This window comes from Pogoniulus pusillus, unplaced genomic scaffold (assembly GCF_015220805.1).
Source record: "Pogoniulus pusillus isolate bPogPus1 unplaced genomic scaffold, bPogPus1.pri S76, whole genome shotgun sequence".
Classification (NCBI taxonomy): domain Eukaryota; kingdom Metazoa; phylum Chordata; class Aves; order Piciformes; family Lybiidae; genus Pogoniulus; species Pogoniulus pusillus.
Genome location: NW_026974538.1, coordinates 238,607 through 265,843, shown reverse-complemented (window position 1 = coordinate 265,843; position 27,237 = coordinate 238,607). Strand labels below are relative to the sequence as shown.

Genomic DNA, 27,237 nt, shown 5'->3' with positions numbered 1-27,237 from the left:
GCCCCCCCCTTACCCCCCCAACAGCGTCCTGTGGGGGGGGCTGGGAGGGGTCCTCAAGTGCTCAGTCAAGGTGGGGAGGGGGACACACACTGGGGGGGCACTTGGAGGATCTGAGCCCCCCCCCAAACCCCCTTGACTCCTCTGGGCCCCCCCAGAGACCCCCCCCCAGGGCTCTTTGACTCCTCTGCCTCCCCCTCCCCGCCCAGGAGCCTTTAAGCCTTCTGCCCCCCCCCGCCAGGACCCCATCCTGGGGTCCCCTTTGCCTCCCTCCCCAGACCCAAGCAGGGCTCAAACCTCATCATTTATTGGGGTGAAGCTGGGGGGGGGCACATGGGGGCCGGGGGGGGCAATGGAGTTCTGTGCCCCCCAACCCCCCCCCAAAACCCTGCTCCCCCCTCCCCTGCTATTGCTTTGCTTACATCACAGTATTGAGTGGGGGGGGGCAGGGAGGGTTGGGGGGCACTGAGACACGGGGGGGGGCCCAGGGGTGAGGGTGGTGCGGGGGGGGCACAGTGTCAGTTGTGGGGGGGCAGTGCCAAGGGGGGGCAATGCCAAGGGGGGGCCAGTGCCAAGGTGAGGGGGGGTTGTAGTGTTAAGGGGGGCACAGTGAGAGCAGGGGGCACAGCTTTGGGGGGCACAGTGATAGTGTGGGGGGGTCACAGTGATGGGGGAGTGCTGGGGGGGGCACTAAGGATTGGGGGTGCTGGTTTGGGGGGGCACTAAAGGCGGGGGGGGTCACAGTGATGGGGGGGTGCTGGTCTTGGGGGGGTGCACAGTGCTAGTGGGGGGGTGCTGGGGGGGGGGGCAGTACCAGTGTTTGAGGGGGGGCACAGTGCTTGGGGGGGCCCTGGGGTGGGATTATTTACAAGGGGGGGGGAGCCGGGGGGGTCTCCCAGCCCCTCCCCCCACACACATTATTGCAGTGGGCTGGGCCCGGACTGGGAAGGGGGGGGCGGAGGGGGGTTGGCCCCCCCGAAGCAAAGCCCCCCCCGAGGGTGTGTGCAGGGCTCAGTGCCCTCAGTGCAAGAGGTCATGGCTTGGGGGGGGGCATCCGGGGGGGGTCTATCTGGGGGGGGCACACAGCTCGGAGGTGTTTCTGCGGGGGGACCCCGAGGCTGTTCTGAGGGGGGGTCCCCCCGGGGGGGTCCCTGCCCCGTGAGCCATCACTGATTGCTTTGCAGATCCCTGAGGTGCTGGGGGGGAGGAGGACATTGGGGACCCCCCCCCGAGCCCTGCCCTGCCCTGGGGGGTCCCCGCGGGGGGGTTGTGCGGTGGGGGGGGCTCGGGGGGGGCTCAGCAGCTTCCCGAGTGCCAAGTTCCAGTTCAATGACAGGGCTGAGCCTGGGGGGGCAGTGCCAGGGGAGGGTATCAGGTGGGGGGGGCCTCACCTGATGGGGGTGCCAGGGAACTGCTGCCATGCACAGTGCCCAGGGGTGGGCACCACGGGAGGGCACTGCTGCCGCGGGCACTGACGCTGCTGGGCACCGCCGATGGGCACCACTGCCAGGCAGCTGCTGCCAGGCAGAGTGCCCATGGACAGGTACCACTGATGGGCACCACTGATGGGCATTGCTGCCAGGCAGCTGCTGCCAGGCAGAGTGCCCATGGACAGGTACCGCTGATGGGCACCACTGATGGGCACAGTTGCCAAGTAAACTTTTCCAGGCCCTGGGTACCAGTGGTGGGCAAGGTTGCCAGGTAACTGATGCCATGCACAGTGCCCATTTCCAGGTGCCACTGATGGGCACTGCTACCAGGTAGCCATCTCCCATACCCATTGCTGGGTACCACCTGTGGGCACCGCTGCCAGGCAAAGGGTGCCAGGCAGTGGTCACTGGGCCCCCTCACTGGGTACTGCTGCTGGGCACCACTGCTGGGCAACCGCTGCCAGGGAAGCGCTGCCAGGTAACCACTACCGGGCCCCCTTGCTGGGTACCACCGATGGGCGCCGTTGCCAGGGGCCCCTTGTCAGGGGGTCGCCAGGGGAGGGGGGGGGGGGGCGTTGCCAGGCAGGTCGCTGGGTGCCCATTGGTCGCTGGTTGCCAGGAGACCGCTGCCAGGCGACTATTCTGGGATGGCTGCTTGGGGCTGTCGCCAGGCGACGACCGCCGCAGCCTGAAGGGGGCTGCTGATTGGCTGCCGGCTGCTAGGCAACGGCCGCTGCGTGGGGGCTGCTGATTGGCTGCCGGCTGCTAGGCAACGGCCGCTGCGTGGGGGGCTGCTGATTGGCTGCCGGCTGCTAGGCAACGGCCGCTGCGTGGGGGCTGCTGATTGGCTGCCGGCTGCTAGGCAACGGCCGCTGCGTAGGGGCTGCCGATTGGCTGCCGGCCGCAGAGGCAACGCTCGCCACGGAGGGCGCCGATTGGCTCTGGCGGTCGCTAGGCAACGGTTGCTGCGGGGCGGGGTCAGTAGGGGGAGAAGAGGAGGGGGGCGTGGGCGGGGCGCAGCGGGCCGGGGGCGGGGCGCAGCAGGGCGGGGGCCAGGGGCGGGCCGGGCAGCAGGGCGGGGCCCGGGGGGCGCAGCGCCAGGGGGGGCGCGGCCATGGCGGCGGCGGCGGCGGCCAGGGCCAGGGGGGGCGGCAGGAGCCCCCCCCCGGCCAGAGCCTTCGGCAGCTCCTTGGGGAAGGGCAGCGGCGCCTGTGGGGGGCGGGGAGGGGGGGGGGGGGGGGGGGGGGGGGGCGCCCCCAGGGCAGCCAGACCCCCTGCGGCCCCGACACCGCCCCCCGGGGGACCCCTGCAGACCCTCCCAGCCCCTTCCCGCCCCATAGGGGGCCCCGAGAGACCCTCCCCAGACCCCACCCCGTACGGGGACCCCTGGAGACCCTCCAAGCCCCCTCCCCACCCCTAGACCCCCACCCTCGTCACCCCACAGGCACCTCAGAGCTACCCCAAGCGTCCCCCCCCGCCCCCGGGGCAGCTCCTGCGGCGCCCCCAGCCCGCCCCCCCCGCGCCCCCGCCGCTGACCAGCTCCGGGGGGGTCCGCGGCTTCTTGTGGCGGCTCAGCAGGGGGTTCGGCTTCCCCGCGACCCCGTCCCGGTGCCGCCGGCTGGAGATGTGCTGCGGGCAGAGACAGCCTGCTCGGGGGGGCTCCGGGGGGGGCATGTGGGAGTGGACGTGGGGGGGGGTGGGGGGTCCCGGGGGGAGGTTTGGAGGTCTTTAACGGGGGGATGGTTCCGGGGGGGTGGTCGCGGGGTAACGGGGGGGGTCCCGGGGGTACCTGCTTGAGCTGCAGCTCGGAGTTGAGCCGCACGTTGCAGATCTGGCAGTGGAAGGAGCGTTCGGGGGTCTCGGCCGGGGGGGTCCCCGCAGCGCCCCCCAGGCGCGGGAAGGCTCTGATGGGTCCCAGCCCACTGCGAGCCTCCACCAGCGTCTTGTGCTTCGTGCCTGGGGGGCGCGGGGGGGTCACGGCGGGCTGCAGGACCCCCCCACACACAGAGACCCCCGGAGGCCTCCTGCACACAGAGACCCCCCAGGACTCCCCCCCAGAACTCCTCCTGCACTCCTAGGACCCTCCCGGCCCTTTTTGTCCCCCCCCCGTGTCCCCCACTCCATACCTCCAGTGTGTCCCCCCCCGCACCTCCATGTCCCCCCGCACCCCCATCTCCCCCCCCGCGCTCCTCCCCCCCTCCTGACCCCTTTTTGCCCCCCCCTTGCCCCCCCTTTTCCCCCCATGTCCCCCCCATTCCACCCCGTGCCCCTCACCCCTTTTTATCCCCCCCCCCCCCACCTCCCAGGGTCCCTCGCCCCCGCCCCCCCGCGCCCCCTGCCCACCTTTGTTGTGAGCCTCCAGCTGCGAGAGGGAGTTGGCGGCGACCTTGCAGAGGCTGCAGTACAGCAGCCGCTTGGCCTTCGCCTTCTCCTCCTCCTCCTCCTCCTCAGCGCCCCCCCGCGCCGCCCCCCCCGCGGCCTCCGCGCTGGGCGCAGGGGGGGGAGCGGGGGGCGAGGGGGGGCCAGGGGCGCCTGGAGCCGCTGGGGCTGGGGGCTGCGGGGGAGCTGCGGGGGGGGGGGGGGGGAGGAGGTGAATGAGGCAGCACTGAGACCCCCCCCACGGACACCCCCCTGAGACCCCCCCCAGGGACACCCCCCTGAGACCCTCCCCAGGGACACCCCCCTGAGGCCCCCCCCAAGGGTCACAGCACTGAGATCCCCCCAGAGACCCCTACCCAAGGCGGGGGGGGGACACACAGCTTTGACACCCCCACCCCGGACCCCTGCACCCTTGGGCCCCCGGCCCAGGACCCCCCTGCCCGGGGGGGGCCACACACACGCACGACCCCCCCCAAAGGTCAGCCCCCCCCCGCGAGGCGCCCACCTGCCCGCTCGGTCGTGTCCGCAGCCGGGGGGGGCGCCGGGCCGGGGGTCTCCGGCGGGGGGGGGTCTCCGGCGCTGTCCGTGCCCCCCCCGCGGCGGGCGCGAGCTGCTTCCAGCCCCTTGAGGCGTCTCGCGTGGCGATTGCCTTGGTAGTGAGCGGCAGCCTGGCTCTGGGGCACGGACACGGACACGCGTGGGGCACCCCCGGAGCGCCCCGGAGCCCTGGGCACACCCCGGGGGACACCACAGACCTCTGGAGACACTTTGGGGACCCCCCCGGACCCTTGGGGGCGCCACAGACCCACTGGGGGCACTTTGGGGACCCCATGGGGACACGGAGGGCAGTGTGGGACACCCCCAGACCCACTGGGGACCCCCTGGGGGCACCTCCAGACCCTAGGGTCGGAGGTCACTGGGGGGGCTGTGTGCGGGGGGTCCCGGGGGGGCCCGGGGGGGTCCGGGGGGGCCGTACCTGGGAGTTGAAGCGGATCTGGCAAACGCTGCAGGCGATCACAGGACGCCGAGGCCTGGGCGGGGCCCCCCCGAGCCCCCCCTTGGGCTCCATCTGGGGGGGGAAGGGCAAAGAGGGGTGGGGGGGCGGGGGGGGATGCGTCACATCCTGCCTGGGGACACCCCCCGGGACCCCCCCCCAAAAACGACCAATAAAGCACACAGAGCCACAGCCCCCCCCGGGCACCATGGGGCTGGGGGTGCTGGGGGGGTTCCTGGGGGGGTCTGGGGGTGTCACTGGGGGTCTGTGAGTGCTGGGGGGGGGCTGATGCCAGGGGTGTCGTGGGGGGGGGGGTCTGTGGGTCCCACGTGGGCGCTGTAGTAGCTGGGGGGGGGGCCCGGGGGGGGGCCGTGGGTGCTACATGGAGTCTGTGGATGCGGGGGGGGGCTGGGGGATGTCATCGCCGCGGAACAGCCCCCCCGGACCCCCCTCCCATGCCGTAGCCGCTCAGGAATCTCCCTGCCCGCACCCACGGGAGGGGTCCACGCCCTGAGCCCCCCCCGGGCCCGGGTGTGGGGGGGTTGGGGGCGGATGTGGGGGGGGTTATGGGATGGGATTCTGGGGGGGGTTGGGGGGACTTTGGGCTGAGGTTGGGGGGGGCAATGAGGGGGTTATGGGATGGAGTCTGGGGGGGGCTATGGGGGGCTGGGGAGGTTATGGGGGGGGCTATGGGGGGGGTCATGGGATGGGGGGGATAAGGGGGGCTGTGGGGGGGGTTGGGGGGGTTTATGGGGGGCTGTGGGGGGGGTTGGGGGGGTTGTCGGAGCTCAGTCCCGCAGGGCTCGGTGTGGCCCCCCCGCAGCCCCCCCCCGGCCCCCCCGCACTCACCGGCACCGGCAGCAGCCGCAGGGCAGCGTCGGGGGGCAGCAGCAGGCGCCGGGGGGGTGGCACCAGCGGCCCCGGGGCCCGCAGCATCGCCCGGCCCGGCCTGGGGGGCACGGGGGGGGCACGGGGGGGGGAGAGGTTCAGCAGGGGATGGAAACCCCCCCCAAGAAAAACAGCCTCACCCCCCCCGAAACATCTCCCCCTGCCCCCTCCCACCCCCCCCGACAGGCACTTGGGACCCCCCCAGGGGGACTCGGGAATGCTTCCCCCCCCTGCCCCCCCCCCGCTCTCTGCAGCCCCCCCCCCGGCAGAACGGCAGCGCGAGCCCCCGGGGGGGCTTCACCGCCCAGCCCCCCCCCGGGGCTCAGAGCTCCCTACCGGAGCCTCCCCCCCAGCTGCCCCCCCCCAGTCCCTCCGCGGCCTCACGACCCCCCCAGAGCCTCATCCTCCGTCCGCTCCCCCCCCCCAATCTCTGCAGCCCCTCACGACCCCCCCACAGCCTCGACCCCCCCAATCCCCCCCCCCAATATCTCTCCTCGGCCTTCCCCCCCCCAGGCTGCCCCCTCGAAGTCTCCCCAAGGCCTCACGACCCCCCCGGAGCCTCAGCCCCCCCCCCGGCCCCCCCCCAGTCTCTGCTCGGCCTCAGGACCCCCCCCCAGCCTCCCCCCCCCCGCTCCCCCCGGACCTTTTCTCCCTGCCCCCCCCCCTACCGTAGCGGCCCCGCGGGGGGGCAGGTCTAGGGCATGGGGGGGGTGGGGAGGGGGCTCCTGCCCGCGGCCCCCCCCTGCGCCGCCGCTCGGAGGTGCTGCCCCCGCTGGGGTCGTCCCCGAGTGTCCCCCCCCCGCGCTGCGGCTCCCTCCTGCGCCCCCCCCAGCGCTCGGCCAATGGCGGCGCCGCTAAGTGGGACACGGGGGGGGCGGGGGGGGCACCGCACGGCGCATGTCACACTCGTGTCGCCGCTCACGCGTGGCCGCGGCTCACGCAGGGGAGGCTGCGGACCCCCCCCCCCGCCTCAACCCCCCCTCCTCGCTATTACCTCCCCCCCCGTGTTTGTGTCTGTGCCCCCCCCCCGTGTCTGCGTTCCCCCCCCCCACGCGTGCTCGCAGCTCGCGCACGAGGCCTCTACGCTCCCCCCCCCCCCAACACCTCCTCCTCTTCCCCTGCCCCCCCACGCGTGCCCACGGCTCCCGCAGGGGCCTCTGTGCCCCCCCCGCCCGCCTCGCGTTGTTACCTGCCGCCCCCCCCCCCGTGTCTCTGCCTCTCTCTCTCTGTGCCCCCCCCACGCGTGGCCACGGCTCACGCATGTGCGCCTGCTCCCCCCCCCCCCGCCCCCCCACCCCCTTCCTGTTATCCCCCTCCCTTACCCCCCCCGTGTGTGTATCTCCCTGCGTGTCCCCCCCACGCGTGTCCGCGGCTCACTCACGTGTCCCCCCCTCGCCACGCGCGGCCCCAGCGGCTCCGCGGCGCACGCGCAGAGTGGGGGGGTGGGGGGGGCGGGGCGCGCCACGCGCACATGTCGGGACACGCGTGGGGGGCGGGGGCGGGCGTGGGGGGGTTGCGATGGAAACGCTGCCGCGGGGGGGGGCGAGGGGGGGACACACCCGCGCCGTGGGCAGCCCCCCGGGGGCGGGGGGGGGTGTGGGGGGGCTCGGAGTAGTGCTGGGGGGGGCCGGAGGGGTCTGGGGGAGTGCTGGAAGGAGCGGGGGGGGCAAGGGGGGGGAGAGCGGAGAGGAGGTCTGGGGGGGGGGACTGGAAGGATTGGGGGCGCTGGGGGGGCTCAGGGGGTCCTGGAAGGTCTGTGGGGGTCTGGGGGGGGACCGAGAGGAGTGGGGGGCACGGGGGGGGGCTGGGGGCAGCAGGGGGGCCCTGGGGAGGGGCATGGGGGGGGTCTGGAGGGCACTGGGGGGCTCGGGGGGGCCCTGGGGAGGGTCTGGGGGCGGCAGGGGGGGCCCTGGGTCCCTGCGCGCCCCCCCGCGCCCGGGGGGGTTAATTATTGATGCGCTGCTGCTAATGAGGCACTAATGAGGGCACCTGAGCCGCGCGCGCTCAGCCGTGCCCAGCCTGGCACATGCCCAGCTCCGGGGCAGACACTTTTATTGGTGCCCTCAGGCCTCCCCCCCCCAATTAAATACACACAGAAGCTGCCCCCCCCCGTGCCCACCCCTGTGCCCACCCCTGTGCCCACCCCCCCTTATCCTCCCTGTGCCCCCATGTGCCCACCCCCCCCCTGCCCCCCACCCTAGTGCAATCACCCCCCGGGGGCACAGGGGGGCACAGGAGGGCACCGGGGTGGGGGGTGTGGGGGGGGGAGGGTCCTGTGTGCCCCCCCCGGGACGAAGCCTTCGGGCGCTGGGGGTCAGTGCAAAGTGAGGTGCCCGCGGCAGGGGGGGCACAGGCAGTGCAGCGCTGGCACCATGCCAGGGGGCACTGCAGGAGGGGGGCACCGAGACTGGGCAGCAGTGCAGCCCCCCGGGTGGCACTGGCACAGGGTGGCACTGGCAGAGGGTGGCACCACAGCCCTGTGCCATCACGAGTGGGTGGCACCGCAGCTGGGTGATGCCATGGAAAGCTGGCACAGTGACCAGGTGGCACCACAGCCACCCGGGTGGCACCATGCCAGGGTGGCACTACAGCAAAGCGCCATCATGAGTGGGTGGCACCAGAGCTGGGCAGTGCCATGATCAGGTGGCACCGTGGGTGGGTGCCACACAGCAGCCAAGTGATGCCATGACTGAGTGACAGCTGCGTGAGGTTGTGCCAGGAGAAGGTGGCACCACCAAGAGGTTCTGTGCCAGGCAGAGAGGTCCCTAGGGCTGGCACCGGTGCCCAGCAGGGTGGTGCCCATCCTGCCAATGTCCTGCTTGCCAGGCTGGTGTCTTGGTGTGGCAGCTGTGCCCAATGGGGAGCCTGTGCCAGCTCATGGTGGTTGTGCCAGGGCTGCTGCCACTTGGCACGGCAGTGTCCAGCGTGTTGGTGCCCAGTGGGCATCACCTCATGTGCTGGTGGTGCCCAGGCTGGTGGCAGTGCCCATTTCAGTGATACCCAGTCCAGTGGTGGTGCCCAGCCTGGTAGTGGTGCCATGCTGGTGGTGCCCATGCTGGTGGTGGTGCCCACGGTGCCCATTCCAGTGTTCCCCAGTCCGGTGGTGGTGCCCATGGTGCCAGTGGCACTGGGGCTGCTGTCAGCCACCACGACGGTGCCCAGCGCCTTGGTGGTGCCCGGCATGGGGGTGCCCACCCTGGCAGCTGCACAGGGCCCTGGGCGCAGCATGGCTGGCACCAGTGGCACTGATGGTCTGGGTGGCACTGGTGGCACTGGTGCCCGCCGGCAGTGCCCTGTCAGGCCTCGGAGGCCGCCTGAGGCTTCAGCTGTGCCTTCTCCATGGCGGTGCCATAGGGCCCTGCCCGCTTGAAGAACCCCAGCTGGGGGGGCACAGGGTTAGGGGCACCCCCCCAGAGCCCTGTGCCCCCCACGGTGCCCCTCCTGCCTCCCGTGGTGCCAACCTCCCCTGTGCCCCTCCTGCCCCCTCCTCCCCCCAGCTGCTCTGTGCCCCCCTCCAGTCCCTGTGCCACCCACAGCATCCCCTCTGACCCCCCCATGCTGCCCCCCCCCCTTGTGCCCATCTTCCTGTGCCAACCACATCCCTGTGCCCCTCATGTCTCTTCCACCCTCCCACATCCCCTGTGCCCCCCATCCCCTGTGCCCCCTCCCCACGCCCCCTCCACCCCATGCCCTCCCCGGTGCCCCTCCCCTGGTACCCACCTTGTAGAGGCCGTAGCAGAGCAGTGCCAGCAGCAGCAGCCCCAGCAGCACTGCCAGGACCACCACCCAGACTGGCACCCCCCCGCTGCCCTCAGCCCGTGCCCACTGCAGCCCTGTCACCACCTGGCACCCGTGGGGACAGACAGGAGGTCACCAAGGGTGCCACCTGCAGTGCCACCTGTCGCCCACTGCAGCCACACCGCCGCCTGCCACCCACAGTGCCACCCACAGTGCCACCCACTGGGTCACCTTATGCCCACTGCAGCCTTGTCACCACCTGCCACCTATGCCAGGACAACCAGGATGCCACCCACAGTGCCACCCACTCCTCCCCAGCGTCCCCCATTGGGTCGCCTCATGCCCACCGCAGCTCTCTCCCCCCAGCACCACCCTGCCCCCCCCCGGGGCGGCAGTGCCCAGCGGTGCCCACCTGCAGGCGCTGGCTGGGGTAGTGCTGTGCCCGGATGCGGTAGGGCAGCCTCAGGACCCTGTACTCAGCCTCGCAGCGCAGTGCCGGTGCCAGCCCCTCCCGCTGCGGGCACCATGTCAGCACCCGCGGCACCCACGGGCACCCAGGGGCACCCACTGACACCCGCGGGGCACCCAGTGACACCCAAAGGGCACCCAGTGACACCCGTGGGCACCCACTGACACCCGCGGGGCACCCACTGACACCCGCTGGCACCCACTGACACCCAAAGGGCACCCAGTGACACCCGTGGGCACCCACTGACACCCACGGGGCACCCACTGACACCCAAAGGGCACCCACTGACACCCACGGGGCACCCACTGACACCCAAAGGGCACCCAGTGACACCCGTGGGCACCCACTGACACCCAAAGGGCACCCACTGACACCCAAAGGGCACCCACGGGGCACCCACTGCCACCCGTGGGGCACCTGCTGGCACCTACCAACACCCACAGAACTTCTATGGGCACCCAGGGGCACCCCCAGGGCACCACTGCCACCCCCCAGGGCTCTGGGGAAGGGTCCTGCGGGGGGGTGGGGACACAGCGAGGGGCTGGGGGGGGGGTCCCGAGGGGCTCTGGGGAGGGGTCTGGGGGGGGCAGAGGCTTACTGGGGTACGGGGGGGGGGGTCTTGGGAGGGGGCATTGGGGGGGGCACAGTGAGGGTCTGGGGGGGGTCTGGGCACAGCCTGGGGGGGGCACACTGGGGGGCTCCAGGGCATGTTTGGGGTCCTGGGGGGGGCACAGTGAGGGTCTGGGGGGGCCCTGGGGGGCGCGGGGGGGTCAGACCTGGCGCGGGGGCGGTGCCCGCAGGCGGAAGCTCAGGGTCAGGCTCCTCCTCTGCTGCTTCTCCAACCCCCCCAGGGGGCAGCTCAGCCTGAAGCACTCAGCCTCTGGGCACGCCTGGCACAGGTGGCACACACACGACTGGCACTCGCCGCGGGGGCACCACCCAGGCAGAGCCCCCCCCCAGGTGCCCACCCGCCAAGTGTCACCCAGCCTGGGCACACCTAGAGCCCACCCAGGCAGCACCTGGCACCTCGAGTGGCACCTCCCAAGTGCCACCCTCCCTGGGGACAGTCCTCAAGGGGGCACCTGGCACCTCGAGTGGCACTTCCCTCCAGGTGCCACCTGTCACAGCAGGGACGCTCTGTGGGCACAGCGCCCATGGCAGGGCACAATGCCACAGGGCAGGGAGGGGACAGGGAGGGGTGGGCACAGGGGCACTGACCAGGGTGAAGGGTGGCACAGGGTGGCTGCTGCCCCGCGTGTCCCTCGCGCCCCTTGGCACCGTGCCCTCCGCGTGGCGGCGCTGCCGGCTGTGAGCTTCAGGGCTCTGCTCCTGCGGGGTGGGCACAGCTCTGCCACCCACTGCCATCCACTGCCACCTCCCCCCCCGCCATGCTCTCCTCTTCCCCCACCCACTCCCGGTGCCACCCTCCCGGTGCTGCCCACCCCTCCCAGTGCCACCCTCCAGTGTCCCTTGTGCCACTCAGTGCCACCTGCCTTGGCGACACTCAGTGCCCTCAGTCTGACAGCTCCTGATGCCACCCAGTGCCCCTCCAGTGTCCCCAGTACTCCACCATCCAGTGCCCCCCAGTGCCCCGCAGTGTCCTCCAGTGCCATCCAGTGCCTCTCCAGCGTCCCCAGTACCCCCACTACCCAGTGCCCCCCAGTGCCCTCAGAACTCTCCAGAGCCCTCCAGTGCCACCCAATGTCCCAGTGCCCCCCAGTGCTCCACCACCCAGTGCCCTCCAGTGCCACCCAGTGTCCCTCCACCGTCCCCAGTAGTCCACCCCCCCGTGCCCGGTGCCAGTGCCGGTGCCCACCGCCAGGTGCAGGCTGTCGGGGGGGTGGCTGGCAGTGCAGCCGGGGGGCCCTGTGTGCCCGGTGACGTAGAGCAGGGGGTGCCCGCGGTGGGTCAGGGGGCAGCTGAGCTCCAGGGTGCCCTGGCTGATGGCGCTGGGGCCCTCGTTCAGCACCTGCGGGCACAGCGGGCACGGGGCGTGGGCACCCCTGGCACGGCGCCGTGGGCAGCGCTGGGGGGCGCGCGTGGGACGGCAGGGGGCAGGGGCGGGGGGGGCAGGGGCAGGGCCGGGGGGTCCCTGTGGCCTGTGGCACCCCCAGGGCCACGACCCCCTGGGGGCCGCAGGGGGTGGGGGCACTGCCCGGGGGGGGTCAGGGGCACCAAGCAGGTGCCAAGGCCTGAGGGCACCTCGGGGACCTCTGCTGTTAGTGGGGGGCACCAATGCCGCCCCCGGCCCCCCCGCCCCCCCCCCCCCCCCCATGGCGGGACTTGGGGACCCCTCCCCAGGCCCTGCCCTCCCCCCCCGCCCCTCCCCCACCTCATAGATGTGCTCCGCGGGGGGGCCAAGGTCCTGCAGGCTCTGGGGGGGGCGCTCGGGGGTCCTGCCCCCCTCGGGCACAGTGACCACATCAGGGCGGGACACGCTGCGGGGGGGGGTGGGGGAGGGTCAGGGGGGGGTCAGTGCCACCCCCCCGCCCCCCCCGCGCGTGGGCACTCACCCGAAGGCCGAGACGCGCGTGGCCGCCCGCACCTCCAGCGGCAGCGCCAGCAGCTGGCTGCGGGAGTTGTTGGCGTTCCTGCTGCTGGGCACGGCGGCGTCACGCGTGGGGCCGCGCACGGCCTGACCCCCCCGCGGCCACGGCCTGACCCCCCCAGTCCCCTCTTCCCCTCCAGAACCCCCACTCAGGGTTCCACACCTGGACCCCCCCCCCACGACCCCCACCCCCAGTACCCTCCCTGGCACCTCCCTCTCCGAAGCCCTTCCCACCTTGGGGTGCCCACAGCCCCCCCCCCGCCCCCCGCCCCCCCCGCAGGCTGCTCCACCTGACCCCCCCCCCCCCGCCCCTGACAGACCCCCCCCAGTGCCCTCCCGACCCCCCCCTTGAGCTCCACGTGGGGTGCCCAAACTGGCACCTCCCTGCCCATGCCCCCGCGGTGCCCCCGCGGTGCCCCCCCCGTGCCCACCTGCGGATCTGCAGCTCGAAGTGCACTCTCCTGCTGCTGTCGCTCACTTGGGGCATGGTGAAGCGAAGCCCCCCCCAGATCTGTGGGCACAGGGGGCACGGCTCGGACCTGGGCACCCCCTGGCACCCTCCCGCCCACCGGTGCCCCCCACTCACGCTGGCTCCTGCCTTCATGGGGTTGCCCAGGTCGCAGACGAGGGCACTGCTGGAGTCGTTGCCCACCCCCAGCTCGCAGCTCAGGGCAGAGAAGTTCTTGGGGAGGGGCAGGGGAGAGGTTGGCACCAGGGAGGGCACAGGGCACCCGCGGGCACCCAGGCTCTGCGCAGCTCCTCCTCGCTTGGGGGCATCTCTTCTGTGGCCACAGGGCACCCCCGAGGCGGTACCTGGCACCCGCTCCATGCCCAGGGGTACCCAGCCCATGCCCAGGGGCACCTACCCCACAGTGAGCACCCTCCCCCATGCCAAGGGGACACTGATGTCCATGCCAGGTGGGCACCCACTCCCCGCTGGTCACCCTCCCCCACGCCAGGTGGGCACCCACTCCCCGCTGGTCACCCTCCCCCACGCCAGGTGGGCACCCACTCCCCGCTGGTCACCCTCCCCCACACCAGGTGGGCACCCACTCCCCACTGGTCACCCTCCCCCACGCCAGGTGGGCACCCACCCACGCTGGTCACCCTCCCCCATGCCAGGTGGGCACCCACTCCCCCCGCCCAGGCTGTGTCCCCCCCCTGCCCCGCCGTGCCCAGCCGTGCCCGGCCGTGCCCACGCACCGCGTGTGGCCGCATCACGCCCGTGTACTGCGCGTGGGGGGGGGCGCGCACGTGCAGCTCGGCCTCGTACGCCCCCCCCTCGCCCTGGTTGCGGGCACCGAAGGTCAGGCTGAGGCTGTTGCGGTCGCCCAGGAACACAGCGCGGCGGTCCCTGCGCGGGCACGGGTCAGTGCCAGCCCCGCCCGCGGGCACCTCCGAGGGACACCCCCCCCCGCCCCCCACCCCGCGGCGAGGGGAGGGACCCCCCCGGACCCCCCCGGACCCCCCCGTGCCAGCTCCTTACAGTGCTGCCTCCAGCTGCAGGTCTGGCACACAGATGTTGTCCTCGCCACAGTCCAGCTGGATGTGAGCCTGGCACAGCGAGGGGCATGTGAGTGGCACAGCGAGGGGCATGTGAGGGTGCTGGGGACATGGTGGGGGCAGGAGGATAGGGGGTGGGGGGCATGGGGCAGGGGGCATAGGGGCAGGGAGTCAGGGGGGCATGGGGATTGGGGGCATAGGGATAAGGGCATATGGGGATAGGGGGGCAGGAGGCATGGGGGGCATGGGGGCAGGAGGAAGGGCAGGGGGCATGGAGGTGCCATGACAGAGCCATCAAGTGGCACACCAGGATGCCACTGAGTGCCATGGTGTGCCAGTGGGTGCCCTGGGGGAATCACAGGGTGGTACCAGGATGCCACTGGGTGCCATGGGGGAATAATGAGGGGACACTGGGGTGCCATGGTGGCATCATAAGGTGACACTAGCATGCCAGTGGGCACCAGTGGGTGCCAGGGGACAGCATGAAGTGCCACTTAGGCTGTCCCTGGGTGCCATGTGGGAGCCACGAGGTGCCACCAGGATGGCACCAGTATGTGTGTGGGGGGGGTGCTGTGGGCATCACCTTCGCCTCCAGCCGGGTCCGACTCTGGGCAGCCAGCACTGGGTGCAGGCCGTGGGCATCTGGGTGGGCATCAGGATCCAGGCCAAAGCTCAGTGCCACGCCAATGGGAGACAACTTATCCCGGAACTCTGACTCGTTCTAGGCGGGGGTGGGCACAGGGTGGGCACAGGGTGGGCACACATGGTTCAAACCCATTAAGTGCCCCCTAACTGAGGGGTAAGGAGGGGGGGGTGATGCCAACCTACCCTGAGGTAGATGGCCATGCTGTGGCAGCGGGCACCAGCCCCGTTGGGCACAGGCACAACCAAGCTCCTGCTTGGTGCCCCCTCGGGGAGGAACAGTGCCCTGCGCCCCCCCCCGGCCTTGGCACCATCCACGGTGAGCTCCACAGCGAAGTCTGGGGGGGGGGGGGGGGGCACAGGCACATCAGGGGACCCCCCAGAGGGGACATCAGGGTCCCCTATGCGCCCGCCCGCCCCGGGGGTGCCATCTGTGTGCCCACGCCCCCCTTCGGTGCCAGCTCGGTGCCAGCCCCTCCCGACTCACCGATGGCCGCTGGCAGGTGGTGCCCGGAGGCGTTCAGGCAGAAGCTGACATTGATGCTGGGGGGGGAGGGGTTGGGGACACTTCAGTGCCCCCGAGGCCACGCCTGCGTGGGTACCTCCCACGCCCACGCCTGGCATCTGAACATCCCCCCCCCGGTGTGTGTGTGCCCAACCCCACCCTGTGCCCCCAACCGCCCCCCTCCTCGGCCCTCCCCCACCCCCCCGGTGCCCACCCCCCGGTGCCACCCACCATGGCACCTGGTGCCCACTGTCGCCCAGGACGCAGCCTCGCTCCTCGGGGTTGAACATGGTTGGCACCACGCTGAGGCTGGCACTGGCGTGGACGATTGGGCGCCCCCTGGTGGCACAGGTGTCACTGACAGCCCCCTGGGGTGGGGGGCACCCCGGAGGGCACCCAAGTGGCAATTCCCACCCCGAGCTGTGCCACCTACCTGTACACCACAGCAGTGTCTGCCCCGAAGGCACCCACCAGGAGGTCTGTGGGGAGGAGGGCACAAGGCTGGCACAGGGCGTGGGGCATGGGCAGGAAGGGTGGCAGAGGTGAGGGCACAGCCATTGAGGGGGGAGGGAAGGGCAGCTGGGGCTGGGTGGCACCACCGTGGGGTGGCATGGCCAGGGTGGGTGTCCCCAGCCACGGGATGGGCACCCATGGGGGCACCTGGGGCTGGGTGGCACCTCCCTGGGCTGGCACACTCAGGCTGAGTGTCCCCAGGCACTGGGCAGCCATAGGCTGGCACAGCTGGATCTGGGTGCCCCGGGGGGGTGGCAGCTCCTTACCTGGGTACCCATTGCCATCCAGGTCGGTGGCACCACGCAGGGCAGCCCCAAAGAAGTCTGGCTGGCGCCCAGGTGCCCACTGCCCACGCAGCACCTGGCTGGGCCGGGGGCACAGCCCCGTGCCCATTCCGCTGTAGATGTAGACCAGCCCCAGCCTGCCCTCGGCACCCAGAGGGGCACCCACGGCCACGTCTGTGGGCACAGACAGCTCCTGTGCCACCCTGCAGCGCTGGCCCCCTCCTGCACACCCCCTTACTGCCACCCATCCCCTGCCAACCCCACCCCCCTGCCACCCTGCTGTGTCCAGTGCCCTGCTCTGCCCCCCCAAGCCTTACCTTGGGCACCCTCTGTACCCCCTCCCACCCTGGGCACCCACTGTCCCCTTTCTGCCACCCTACAATCCAACCACCCCCTCTGCACCCCATGCCCACCTTCCCTGCCACCCTGCACCCTGTGCCACCCTGTGCCACCCTGTGCCACCCACCATTGAAGCCATCCAGGTCCAGGTCCCCCAGGGGGGCAATGGCACTGCCAAAGCGCCCAAACTCCTGGGGCCCGGTGAGTGCCATGGCAGGGGTGGGTGCCATGCTGGGTGCCAGGCTGGGTGCCATGGTGGGTGCCAGGCTGGGTGCCACATCCGAAGGGGGTGCCAGGGAGGGCAGCTGCAGGTAGAGGTAGACCCTGCCCACCTCCTGCACCCTGCCCTCCCCTGTCCGTGCCATGTAGAGGGGGGCACCCACCAGCAGATCTGCCAGCCTGTGGGCACAGCTTGTCAGCGCCCATGGCACCCCTGGGTGCCCTCTGGGCACTGTGGGGGGCAGCGGGGGGGGGGGGCACAGCTCACCCATCACTGTTCACGTCTGTGGCTGCCACGGAGTAGCCGAAGTAGGCTGCCATCTGGGGGGGTGGGCATGGGCAGGTGGGCACCTCAGCCCAGCAGCAGTGCCCACCCCTGCCCCAGCCTCCATGGGTGCTCCTACCCTCCATGGGTGCCCCTTGCCACCCTTGGGTGCCCCCCAGGCTCTCTGTGACTCCCCCCACTGGCAGCTGCCCTTAGCCAGGCACCCTGAGAGGGCACCAGGGGCAGTGTGAGGGCACCCAGGGACCCTGAGGGGCACCCAGCACCCCAGGGTGGCACCTGCAGGGTTGTGCCCCCCTCACCCTCACCTGCTCCCCTGAGAAGTTGTAGAGGGACTTCATGTTGGTGCCGTTGAGGATGGTGACCTAGGCACAGAGGGCACAGAGTGGCAGTGCCACATGCCCACCCCAGCCCTGCCCCTGTGCCCCCTCATGACCTCCAGCCCTGGCACCACCATGGTCCCAACCCCTGTGCCCTGTGCCCTCTGTGCCCCCAGCCCTATCCCTGCTGCCCCCTGTGCCCCCCATGACCCCAACCCTTGTCCCATTGTCCCCTCTGCCCCCCATGCCCCCTGTGCCCCCATGCCCCCTGTGCCCCCCAACCCTGCCCCTTGTGCCCCTATGCCCCCCCGTGCCCCTGTGCCCCCATGCCCCCCGTGCACCCCATGCCCCCTGTGCCCCCCAGCCTTACGTAGCCGTAGGTGAGGTTGCCCTTGGGCACTCCTGCCACGAAGTCTGCAGGGGACAAAGTGCCCCTGTCAGGGGGTGCCCTCTCCCCCTCCCCGTGCCCCCTCCCCCCCGGGCACCTCTGCTGCCACCTACCTTGTGTCGTGTCCCCACTGAACTCTCCGACTGCCACTGAGTAGCCTGGCACACAGGGGCAGAGGCTGGCACCTGCACTGTGCCACTCTGTGCCCCCCTGGAGACTACCCCAAGTCCCTCTTGGCACCTCTTGTCCCTGTGCCCCATGCCCATCCCCAGCTCCTGTGTCCTCTGCCCCCTGCGACCCCACATTGCATGGCCTCATGCCCTGCCCCTGTGCCCACCACGTCCCCATGCCCCCCACTGTCCCCACACCCCTGTCCCCATGCCCCCAGTGCCCTCACACCCATGCTCCCCATGCCCATATCCCATGCCCCCAGTGCCCCATGCCCACCCGTGCCTCTATGCCCATATCCCCGTGCCCCTGTCCCCATCCCCGTGCCCCCCATGCCCCCACGCCCCCCGCATCCCCCCGCCCCTCTCTCCAGCCGCCTCCCCCGTGCCCCCCGCGGTGCCCACCCATGTAGCTGTCGTCGTGCGTGGGCGCAGCCTGCCGGGTCTGCAGCTGCCCTGCCACCTGCTGGCTCAGGTACTGCGGGAAGCTGGAGGCTGCGATCTGCTCCTGCGTGGCCGAGAGCAGCTGGCCTGGGGGGGGCACGGGGGGGTGGGCACCGGGGGGCGGCGGGGGGGCAGCGCCCCCGGCCCCGAGGCGTGGGCAGGGCAGGAGGGGGCACAGCAGCAGCTGGGCAGGACTCACCTTGCCAGAAGTAGCTGCCAGGACCCCCCAGCAGCACTCGGCCTGTCTGTGGGGGGGCAGGGGGGGCTGGGGGGCAGCAGGGACCCCCGGACCCCCGTATGCCCCCAGCCCCCCATGTGCCCCCAGCCCCCCCATACACCCCCAGCCCCCCATGTGCCCCCAGCCCCCCCATACACCCCCAGCCCCCCCATATGCCCCCAGCCCCCCCCATACGCCCCCAGATCCCCCCAATGCCCCCAGACCACCTCCATGTACCCCCCTGCATCCCCCCTGCCTCCCCTCCATGTACCCCCCCCATGCCCCCACCCCCTCCTTATGCCCTGGCACCTCCTCCCCCTCCATGCCAACCCCCCCCAAACCCATAGGTGCTGCTCCCTCACCCTCCCCTCACACCGTGCCCCCCCCCCGTGCCCCCCTCCCCCCGTGCCCACCTGGGTGAACTCAGCGCTGAAGCCGCCCTGGCAGTAGCCCTGCCCAGCTGCGGAGTTCAGGTCTGTGGGCACACAGGGGGGGCAAAAGGGGGGGCACATTTTGGGGGGGGGGGTCCCATGGCAGTGCCACTGTCCCCACCCCCTTCAACACTCAAGGTGCCAGGGTGGGGGTGCCCAGGGTCCCGGGGGGGTCACTGAGTGCCAGGTAGAGTGGTGCCACCCATGGGTGCCAGGCGTGGGGGTGGGAGGTAGAGTCTGGGGGGGGTCACTTTAGGGCTGCTGGGCACAGGAGGGCAGCGATGCCAAGGGACAGAAGCGGAGGGGTGCTGGGGGGGTATAAGCAATGGGCACTGGGCAGGGGGTGATGCCCACAGGTGCCTGAGGGGTGCCTGGGAGAGGGGTCACAGAGTGTCAGGCAGAGTCTGGGGGGGTCATTTCGGGGGTGCTGGGCACTGGAGGGCAGCGATGCCAAGGGACACAAGCAGGGGGGTGCTGGGTGGGTACGGGCACTGGGCAGGGGGTGGTGCCCAGTGGTGCCAACCACTGGTGGCAGGCGGAGTCTGAGGGTGGGGCTCACTTTGAGGCTGCTGGGCACGGGAGGGCAGCGATGCCAGGGGACAGAAGCAGGGGGGTAGCGGGGGCGGTGCCCAGCGGTGCCAGCCCGGGTGCCCACCTGAGCGGCAGGGGGCATACTCCACGAACTTGGAGAAGTTGCCCATGGAGAGGAAGCAGCTGCCCACGGGCTCCTGCCCGCCCCCCTCCTTGGGCGGGCTCCAGCTGTACAGGGGGGCACAGGCCTGCGGGGAGGGCACCAGGATGGGCACTGCAGAGCTGCCACGGGGCAGAGCTCTGCCCTCTGCTGCCCTCCATGTCCCCTCCTGCTCTTCTCTGTGCCACTCATTTCCCCCCCCATGCTCCCTATGCCCACTCTGCCCCCTCTGTGCCCCCCATACCAGTATGGATGCATCGTGTGCCACCCTGTGCCACTCCATACCAGGTTAGAGGTGCGCTATGCCCCTCTCCATGCTCACCCCGTGCCCCCTGTACCAGGATGGATGCGTTGTGTGCCCACCCTGTGCCCACCCCGTGCCCACTGTACCAGGATGGATGCGTTGTGTGCCCACCCCGTGCCCACTGTACCAGGATGGATGCGTTGTGTGCCCACCCTGTGCCCACCCCGTGCCCCCTGTACCAGGATGCATGCGTTGTGTGCCCACCCCGTGCCCACTGTACCAGGATGGATGCGTTGTGTGCCCTCACGGTGGCACCAAACCACTGCAGGGACTTGAACTCCACAGGCTCTGAGCTCTCGCTGCTGTTGCCCCCAAAGTCGTGGCTGCGACTGCCTGCGGCGGGCACAGAGCTGGCACAGAGCTGGCACAGGCTGGCACAGAGCTGGCAGCTGCCAGGCAGCACCCACAGGACCCCCCCACGGGGCACAGCAGCCGTGGGTGGGGAAGGGGCAGACAGGACACAGTTGGGGACACTGCTCTGGGGGCGGGGGGGGGGGTCCCTGTGCCCAGCTGTGCCCTCCCCTTGGGGCCTGTGCCCATGCCTGGGGGGTCCTGTCCCCACCCTCATGTCCCCATCTCTGTGCCTATATCTGGGGGGGGGTCCTGGCCCCATTCGTGCCCCCCTCCCATGCCCCCATGCTGGGGGGGGTCCTGTCCCCTCCTATGTCCCCTCCTCATGTCCCCATCTCTGTCCCCACACTTCGGGGGGGGTCTTGTCCCCCTCCCCATGCCCCCCCCTTACCGATGTGGTCGAAGTCGATGGGGGTGCAGCTGGCACCGGGGGGCCAGGGGCAGTGGTACACAGCCCCCCCCTGGCTGACCCCGGCCAGGCTCGAGTTGGCCTTGGGGGCTCCCACCAGGATGCTGACGCTGGGGGGGGACAGGACACTGACCCCCCCCGCGGGGACACGGCACCGACCCCCCCCCGCGGGGACACGGCACCGACCCCCCCCGCGGGGACACGGCAGAGCCCAGCCCTGAGCACCCGGGCGGGGGACACACACTGGACGTGACCCCCCCGGACCCCCCCCCGGTGCAGGTCGGTTTGTGCCCCCCCGAGCCCCCCGGGGGCAGCTCTCGGCTCCGGTTACAGGAAGCGGCTCCGGCCGGGGGCTACGGGGCCCTGGGACCCCCGGAGGGGGCCGGGCCGGGGACGCAGCGCGGGGGGGGCGGCACACAAGGGCCGGGACCGGGGCTCAGCCCCCACCTCGCTGCCCTCAGTCATGGCCCCGGACCGGTCCCGGGACCGTCCCGTTCCCGGTTGCCTCCTCCCATCGATGTCCCATCCCTGGTCCCGGTCCCGGTCCCGGTCCCGGTCCCCAGGACTGCCCCGGTCCCGCTTCCCGCCGCTGTCCCCCGGTCCCGCTTCCCGCCGCTGCTCCCCGGTCCCGCGTCCTGCTTCCCGTTCCCGGCTCCCCGCTGGCTCATTCCCCTTCCCCCGCCCCGTCCCGTCCCCAGTTCCCGTTACTCGCTCCCGGTCCCGTTTCCCACCTCCCCGCCCCCGCCCCGCTCCCGAGGCCGCTCCCCACCCCTCCGGCCCGGTCTCCGGTCCCGCCCGTTCCCCATTTCCCGTCCTGCTGCCAGTGCCCGGTGCCCGGTGCCCGATGTCCGGTGCCCGGTTCGCGGTTCCCATTCCTTTCCTCCCCAGTTCCCGGGGCCGCTCCCAGTGCTCCCACTCCCGCCCCGGTACCGCTCCCACTCCCGCCCCGTCCCACTGCCGTGCGGCTCCCGGGGCCGTTCCCGGTACCTGCGGGGCTGCGGCCGGTAAAAGTCCAAGGCGAAGCCGAAGAGGGACCCGGGGGCCCCCCGGAAGGCAAAGGGCTGAGACTCTTCCAGGTTGAAGGCAGCGGCGAACGGCCCCGGGAGCGGCCCCGGGAGCAGCGCCGGGAGCAGGAGCAGCAGCAGCAGCCCCCGGGGCTGAGCCGCCGGTGCGCAGCGGCAGGGAGCGGCCGGGAGCGGGGCCATGGCGGAGCGGAGCTGCCCGAGGCTCGGTAACTTCCCTCCGCTCCCAGGCCCCTCGGAAAGTCTCCCGGGGGGGGCCCGACCCGCCCCGCCCCACCGTGACTCACCGGGGAGGAGCCACAGCCCCTCCGGTTACCGGCACCGGCACCGCTCCGGGCCGGGCTGGGGGCGCTGGGACACGCCGCGGGGGGGCAGAGGGAGGACACCTCCCGGGGCGCCGGGACCGGAACGTCGGGAGACTGGCACAGCACCCCCGGAGCGCCGGGACGTGCCCGGGGGCGGGCACCAGGAGGCCCTGGCACATCGGGCACTGGGGCACCACCCCGGGAACACCGGGACGTGCCAGGGGGCGGGCACCGGGAGAGCCTTGGCACACCGGGCACTGGGACGTGCCAGGGGGCATCGGGAGACTGGGGCACACCGGGATGACACCCAGGGAGCATCGGGGCACCGGGCACCAGGACAGCGGGCACCGGATCGCTCGAAGGGCACCGGGACCTCCCCGGGCACCGGGATCGGGACGTCGGGGGACTGGGACACCACCCCAGGAGCACTGGGACGTGCCAGGGGGCACCGGGAGAGCCCTGGCACACCGGGCACCGGGACGTGCCAAGGGGCACCGGGATACTGGGATACACCGGGATGATACCCTGAGGGCATTGGGCGCCGGAGGGGCACCGGAGTGGCACCGGCATCAGGGGCAGCGGGCACCGGGACATGGGCTGGGCAGAGGGACCCTGGGAACGGGAGGGGGGGCACCAGGACCGGGGGCACTGCGGGCACAGGTGGCAACAGGGCACGGGGGAGACTGGCATAGCGGGGGGGGTAAGGGGGCACAGGTGGGAGGCTGAGCCCCCGGGGGGCACTGCGACAACGCGGGGGGGGCACAGGGCACAGGACGGCGACACGGAGAGGACAAAGGGACACGGGGCGGGGGTGGGGCACGACCCAGGTGGGGATGGGGGGGGGCACAGAGGGCACTTGGAGGGCACTTGGAGGGCAGCAGGGATGGGCCACGGGGGGGGGGACAGGGGCAAGGGGGGGAGGGGGCAGGTGCTGGGGGGGGCACAGGGGGGGAGGGGGACAGGGCCGGGGGGGGCAGGCCGGGGCCGGGGGGGCAGGGCCGGATCCTGCCTCTGCTTCCTGGAAGGAAGAGCGGAAGCGGAGCTGGGGCTGGGGGCTGGGGGGGGCTGGGGGCTGGAGCTGCGCCCAGGCGGCTGCGCTGGGGGGGCCACACACATCCCCCCCCATCGGGGCACGGCTGGCACAGGCACCCCACCCCCCGCCGAGGGGCAGTGGTGCCCCCCCAGTGTCCCTCCCTCCCATGGCTGCCTTCAATGAGGATGCCAATGGGGGGCACAGACCCCCCCCAGCCCCCCTGCCCCGCAAGGCTTGAGGGGACCAATCCACGCCTGGGGGGGGCACCCCCAAACCCACCCCCCCTGTGAGGAGGTGTGCGGGGGGGGGGGGTCCCGGGGGGCTCTCAGGTCTGCAGTGTTGGGGGGGGCGCGGGGGGGGCACATTCCTGTGCTGTTGCTGCAATTGGCTGCAGCTGGCACTGGGGGGGCTCGGGGGGGCTCTGGGGGGGCTGTAGGGGTTCACTCCCCCCCTCCTCACCTGGGCATCTTGCCCAGTGCCCTGCCACGGGAGGTGCCCCTGCCGCCGGGGGGGGTGCAGATGGGGGGGGGGGTCGTGTGCCCGCCCCGGGCTCGGTGCCCCCCGTGGGGACAATGGAGAAGCTTCCGCAGCTGGGGGGGGGTGGAGAGGGAAGCGAGAGGCGAGCGGAGAACAATGCCCTGGCACCGCAGCCCTTCCTGCCCTGGCACTGACCCTGCGCGGGCACGGGGGCTGGCACTGAGGGCACGCTCGTGTGGCACCACACCGCTCCTTGCGGGCCTGTGGCGTGGCACCGTGCCCACGCGTGCGCTGGCACTGACCTCTCAGGCACAGGTGTGTGCCCTCCTCCTGTCCCCGCGTGCACAGCTGTGCCCTGGCACCATCTCCTCCTGCACAGGTGTGCCCTGATGCCATCCCCTCGTGCGCAGGTGTGCCCTGGCACCATCTCCTCCTGCACAGGTGTGCCCTGATGCCATCCCCTCGTGCGCAGGTGTGCCCTGGCACCATCTCCTCCTGCACAGGTGTGCCCTGGCACCATCCCCTCCTGCACAGGTGTGCCCTGGCACCATCTCCTCCTGCACAGGTGTGCCCTGGCACCATCCCCTCCTGCACAGGTGTGCCCTGGCACCATGCCCTCCTGCACGTGTGTGCCCCGATGCCATCCCCTCGTGCACACCAGTGCCCCCCAGCCGCTGCCCCCCATGTGCCCCCCCCAGCTGCTGTTCCCATGCTCCCCAATTCCATGCCCCCAGCCCCATGGGCACTACCCCCATGGATGCCCTCCAATGGGTGCCCCCCCTTGGGCGCCCCCCCCGCGGCTGCTCCCGGCTCAGCCTGCCCGGGGCTGGGGCGCGTCTGAGTCAGCGGGGGGGGGGGTGTGGGGGGGCTGCGCCCGGGGGGGCCCCGCGGCTGAGTCAGAGCTGCTGCCAGCCCCTATATAGCCCTGGGCCGGCGGCAGGGCCACGTCAGCCCCCGGACCCCCCCGGCTTAGGGCAGCTCCCGGGGGGGGACACACGCGTGGGGCATGGCCGGGGGACCTGGCGGGGGGGGGGGCACGTAGCTGTGCCACCGGGAAAGCCCCCGGGGGGAGGGGACACGGGACGGGGACACCCCCGGGCGCGGGGGGGACAGACACAGAGGACACTGCGGAGGAGGACACTGCCCGGGGGGGTCCGGGGGGGGGCTGGCAGGGAGCCAGGAGCGGCCTGGGCGCTTCCCAAAAAGGAGCTGGAGGCAGCAGGGCTGGGGGGGGGACGGGGGGGGGGGGTAGGAGACACTGGCGGGGACGTGGGGAGGATGCGGGGGGGGAGGGGGGCAGGGGACATGGGCAGGGGACACAGACAGGAGTGGGGGACACTGTGGGGGACAAGGACAGGGGCAGAGACACTGTAAGGGACAGGGGACATGGACAGGAGACATCGCCGGGGACATGGGACGCGGCAGGGACATGGCACAGATGGGACAGGGGCAGGGGACACAGGCAGGAACATGAGGGCACGAACAGGGGCAGGGACAGGGGACAGGGGACAGGGGACAAGGGGCAGGGGACAGGGGACAGGGGACAGGGGACAGGGGACAGGGGCAGGGCACACAGGCAGGGCCGAGGGCCGGGGGCAGGCCGAACGCCGCAGGACCGCGGTGGAAGTGGGGAGGGGGCCAGGAGCGGTGCCCCCACGGCTGGCGACAAGGGAAGGGACAGGTTTCGGTGGCACCGGCGCAGCCCCCGCTGGTGGCCCTGCGGAGGGGACAATGCGGAGGGGACAATGCGGAGGGGACAATGCGGAGGGGACAATGTGGAGGGGACAGTGCGGAGGGGGCAATGCGGAGGGGACAATGTGGAGGGGACAGTGCGGAGGGGGCAGTGCGGAGGGGGCAATGCGGAGGGGACAATGTGGAGGGGACAGTGCGGAGGGGGCAGTGCGGAGGGGGCAATGCGGAGGGGGCAGTGCGGAGGGGGCAGTGCGGAGGGGACAATGCGGAGGGGGCAGTGCGGAGGGGACAATGCGGAGGGGACAGTGCGGAGGGGACAGTGCGGAGGGGGCAGTGCGGAGGGGACAATGCGGAGGGGGCAGTGCGGAGGGGGCAGTGCGGAGGGGACAATGCGGAGGGGGCAGTGCGGAGGGGGCAGTGCGGAGGGGACAAAGGGCGGCCGCGGGGGGGCTCCGGGATGGGAAGTGAGGGGAAAATTGGTGGAAAACAGGGGGGGGGTGAGGAGGGGAGGGGGCGGGGGGGGGGGCAGCGCCTGGCGGCTCCCGGCGGATCCGCAGCATTCCCGCATGGATCTCGCCCGGATCCACCCCCCCGGGCCAGGGAATGCGAGGCCTTCCCAGCGGCACGGAGCATGCATGGAGCTGGTCGGGAGGAGAGGGAAGGGAGGAGTGGGAAAACTCCTCCTGGAGGCTTCTGGAGCTGGGAAGCAGTTGGGAAGGAGCAGGAATGGAGCAGGGAAGGAGTTGGGAAGGAGCAGGAATGGAGCAGGGAAGTGAGCTTGGAAGGAGCAGGAATGGAGCAGGGAAGTGAGCTTGGAAGGAGCAGGAGCAGACCAGGGAAGGGATTGGGAAAGAGGAGGAAAGGATTTGAAGGGAGCAGATTTGGATGGAGCAGGGAAGGGATTGGGAAAGAGCAGGAGCGGGGAGGGATTGGGATGAAGAAGGGAAGGATTCAAATGGAGGAGAGAAGGGAGCAGGGAGGGATTGGGATGGAGCAGGGGAGAGGGAGTCAGAGGGAGCAGGGGAGGATTTGGAGGGAGGAGAGAGACGCAGCTGGAGCAGGGAAGAGGAAGGGATCGGGATGGAAAAGGGAGGGAGCAGAGAGGGGATTGAGAGGGAACAGGGAGGGACTGGGGGCGGGATGGAGCTGAAAGAGCAAGGAAGGGACTGAGATGGAAGTGGGGGAGGGACCGGGATGGAGCGGGGAGGGGTCGGGATGGAGCAGGAGGGATCAGGATGGAGCGGGAAGGGGTCGGGATGGAGCAGGAGGGATCAGGATGGAGCGGGGAGGGGTCGGGACGGAGCAGGAGGGATCAGGATGGAGCGGGAAGGGGTCGGGATGGAGCAGGAGGGATCTGGCGGGAGTGGGGAAGGATCTGGATGGTTTTCCACCTGCGTGGGGGTGGGAAGGGCCCCCGGCGGGCGCGGGGCAGCGCTCCCCGTGCCGGCAGCTCGGGGATTCGGAGTGGCTGCGGCTGGGAACCTTCGGCCGCGGTGAACCCAATCCGGGTGGGGGCTGTGGGGAGACCCCCCCCAGAAGCAGGGAAGGAGCCGGGGCCAGGCCTGGCGCGCAGGGAAGCAGCAGGCGGCCGCGGAGAGGGACAGGAACGGGGGCGGGGGGGGCGAAGCTGCGCACAGCTGCGCCGGTCGCGGCGGCTGCCAGCGAGGTCGTCCCCGGGCGGAGGCTCTCGGCAGCTGCCGGGGGGGGCTGGGGGGGGAAGGGTCTGATGGCAACTCCAGACACTGCCCCCCCCACCCCCTCCTCACCCCTCCGAGCCTGGGTCCGGATCTGGGAACCGCCGGAGAAGAAGGGAGAAAAGCTTCGGGATTTACCCCCCAGCCCCAAAACCAGCTCCGAGGGGGCCAGTGCCTGCCCCCCCCCGGAGGACACACAGACAGGTCCCCATGGCCCCCCCCTGGGGCGTAATGGGGGGGGGGATTCCTCTCCACCCCCCCCACCCCAACCCCGCTTCCCGAAATATCCCTGTGGGATGGGAAGGGAGAAGGATCTGGGGGGGGAGGGACAAGGATTTAGGGGGGGAGGGAGGACTGAGGGATTCCCTCCCCCCCCAGCTCTGAAGTGTCCCTGCGGGATGGGAGGGGAGGATTTGGCCGGGGGGGGGGAGGGAATCCCTGTGGAACAGGAGGGGGGAAGGATTTAGGGGGGGAGGGAGGACTGAGGGATTCCCTCCCCCCCCCGCCCTGCAGTATCCCTGCGGGATGGGAGGGAGGATTTGGGGGGGGAAGGAGAAGGAT

General features: G+C 71.8%; 2 protein-coding genes across 5 annotated transcripts; both read right to left on the bottom strand.

Moving 5' to 3' along the window:
- Window positions 1–288: 288 nt before the first annotated feature.
- Window positions 289–6,441, bottom strand: ZNF385A (zinc finger protein 385A). 3 transcript variants are annotated; one of them, XM_064140992.1, is made up of 8 exons: window positions 6,357–6,441; window positions 5,650–5,749; window positions 4,783–4,875; window positions 4,312–4,480; window positions 3,771–3,992; window positions 3,217–3,383; window positions 2,964–3,056; window positions 289–2,636 (listed from the first exon to the last, which is right to left on the bottom strand). In XM_064140992.1, exons 2-8 carry the CDS (start codon window positions 5,734–5,736, stop codon window positions 2,406–2,408), a joined length of 1,062 nt encoding a protein of 353 aa, XP_063997062.1. In that variant the 5' UTR covers window positions 5,737–5,749; window positions 6,357–6,441; the 3' UTR covers window positions 289–2,405. The 3 variants fall into 3 exon arrangements, with proteins under 3 accessions (XP_063997062.1, XP_063997064.1, XP_063997063.1); XM_064140994.1 differs by lacking the exon at window positions 4,312–4,480 and having other exon boundaries at window positions 4,783–4,933; XM_064140993.1 differs by lacking the exon at window positions 6,357–6,441 and having other exon boundaries at window positions 5,650–5,855.
- A 1,277-nt stretch (window positions 6,442–7,718) lies between these two features.
- On the bottom strand, window positions 7,719–21,755 carry ITGA5 (integrin subunit alpha 5). Of its 2 annotated transcripts, XM_064141008.1 has the most exons (30): window positions 21,441–21,755; window positions 20,436–20,563; window positions 19,914–20,026; window positions 19,354–19,477; window positions 18,681–18,742; window positions 18,250–18,295; window positions 18,012–18,137; window positions 17,553–17,597; window positions 17,422–17,465; window positions 17,040–17,096; window positions 16,717–16,769; window positions 16,357–16,628; window positions 15,873–16,064; window positions 15,527–15,572; window positions 15,325–15,432; window positions 15,076–15,131; window positions 14,775–14,926; window positions 14,530–14,667; window positions 13,930–13,997; window positions 13,647–13,797; window positions 13,030–13,125; window positions 12,875–12,954; window positions 12,409–12,489; window positions 12,228–12,333; window positions 11,712–11,864; window positions 11,114–11,224; window positions 10,672–10,785; window positions 9,839–9,940; window positions 9,409–9,531; window positions 7,719–9,068 (listed from the first exon to the last, which is right to left on the bottom strand). In XM_064141008.1, exons 1-30 carry the CDS (start codon window positions 21,656–21,658, stop codon window positions 8,985–8,987), a joined length of 3,249 nt encoding a protein of 1,082 aa, XP_063997078.1. In that variant the 5' UTR covers window positions 21,659–21,755; the 3' UTR covers window positions 7,719–8,984. The 2 variants fall into 2 exon arrangements, with proteins under 2 accessions (XP_063997078.1, XP_063997079.1); XM_064141009.1 differs by lacking the exon at window positions 17,553–17,597.
- Between the last annotated feature and the right edge of the window lie 5,482 nt (window positions 21,756–27,237).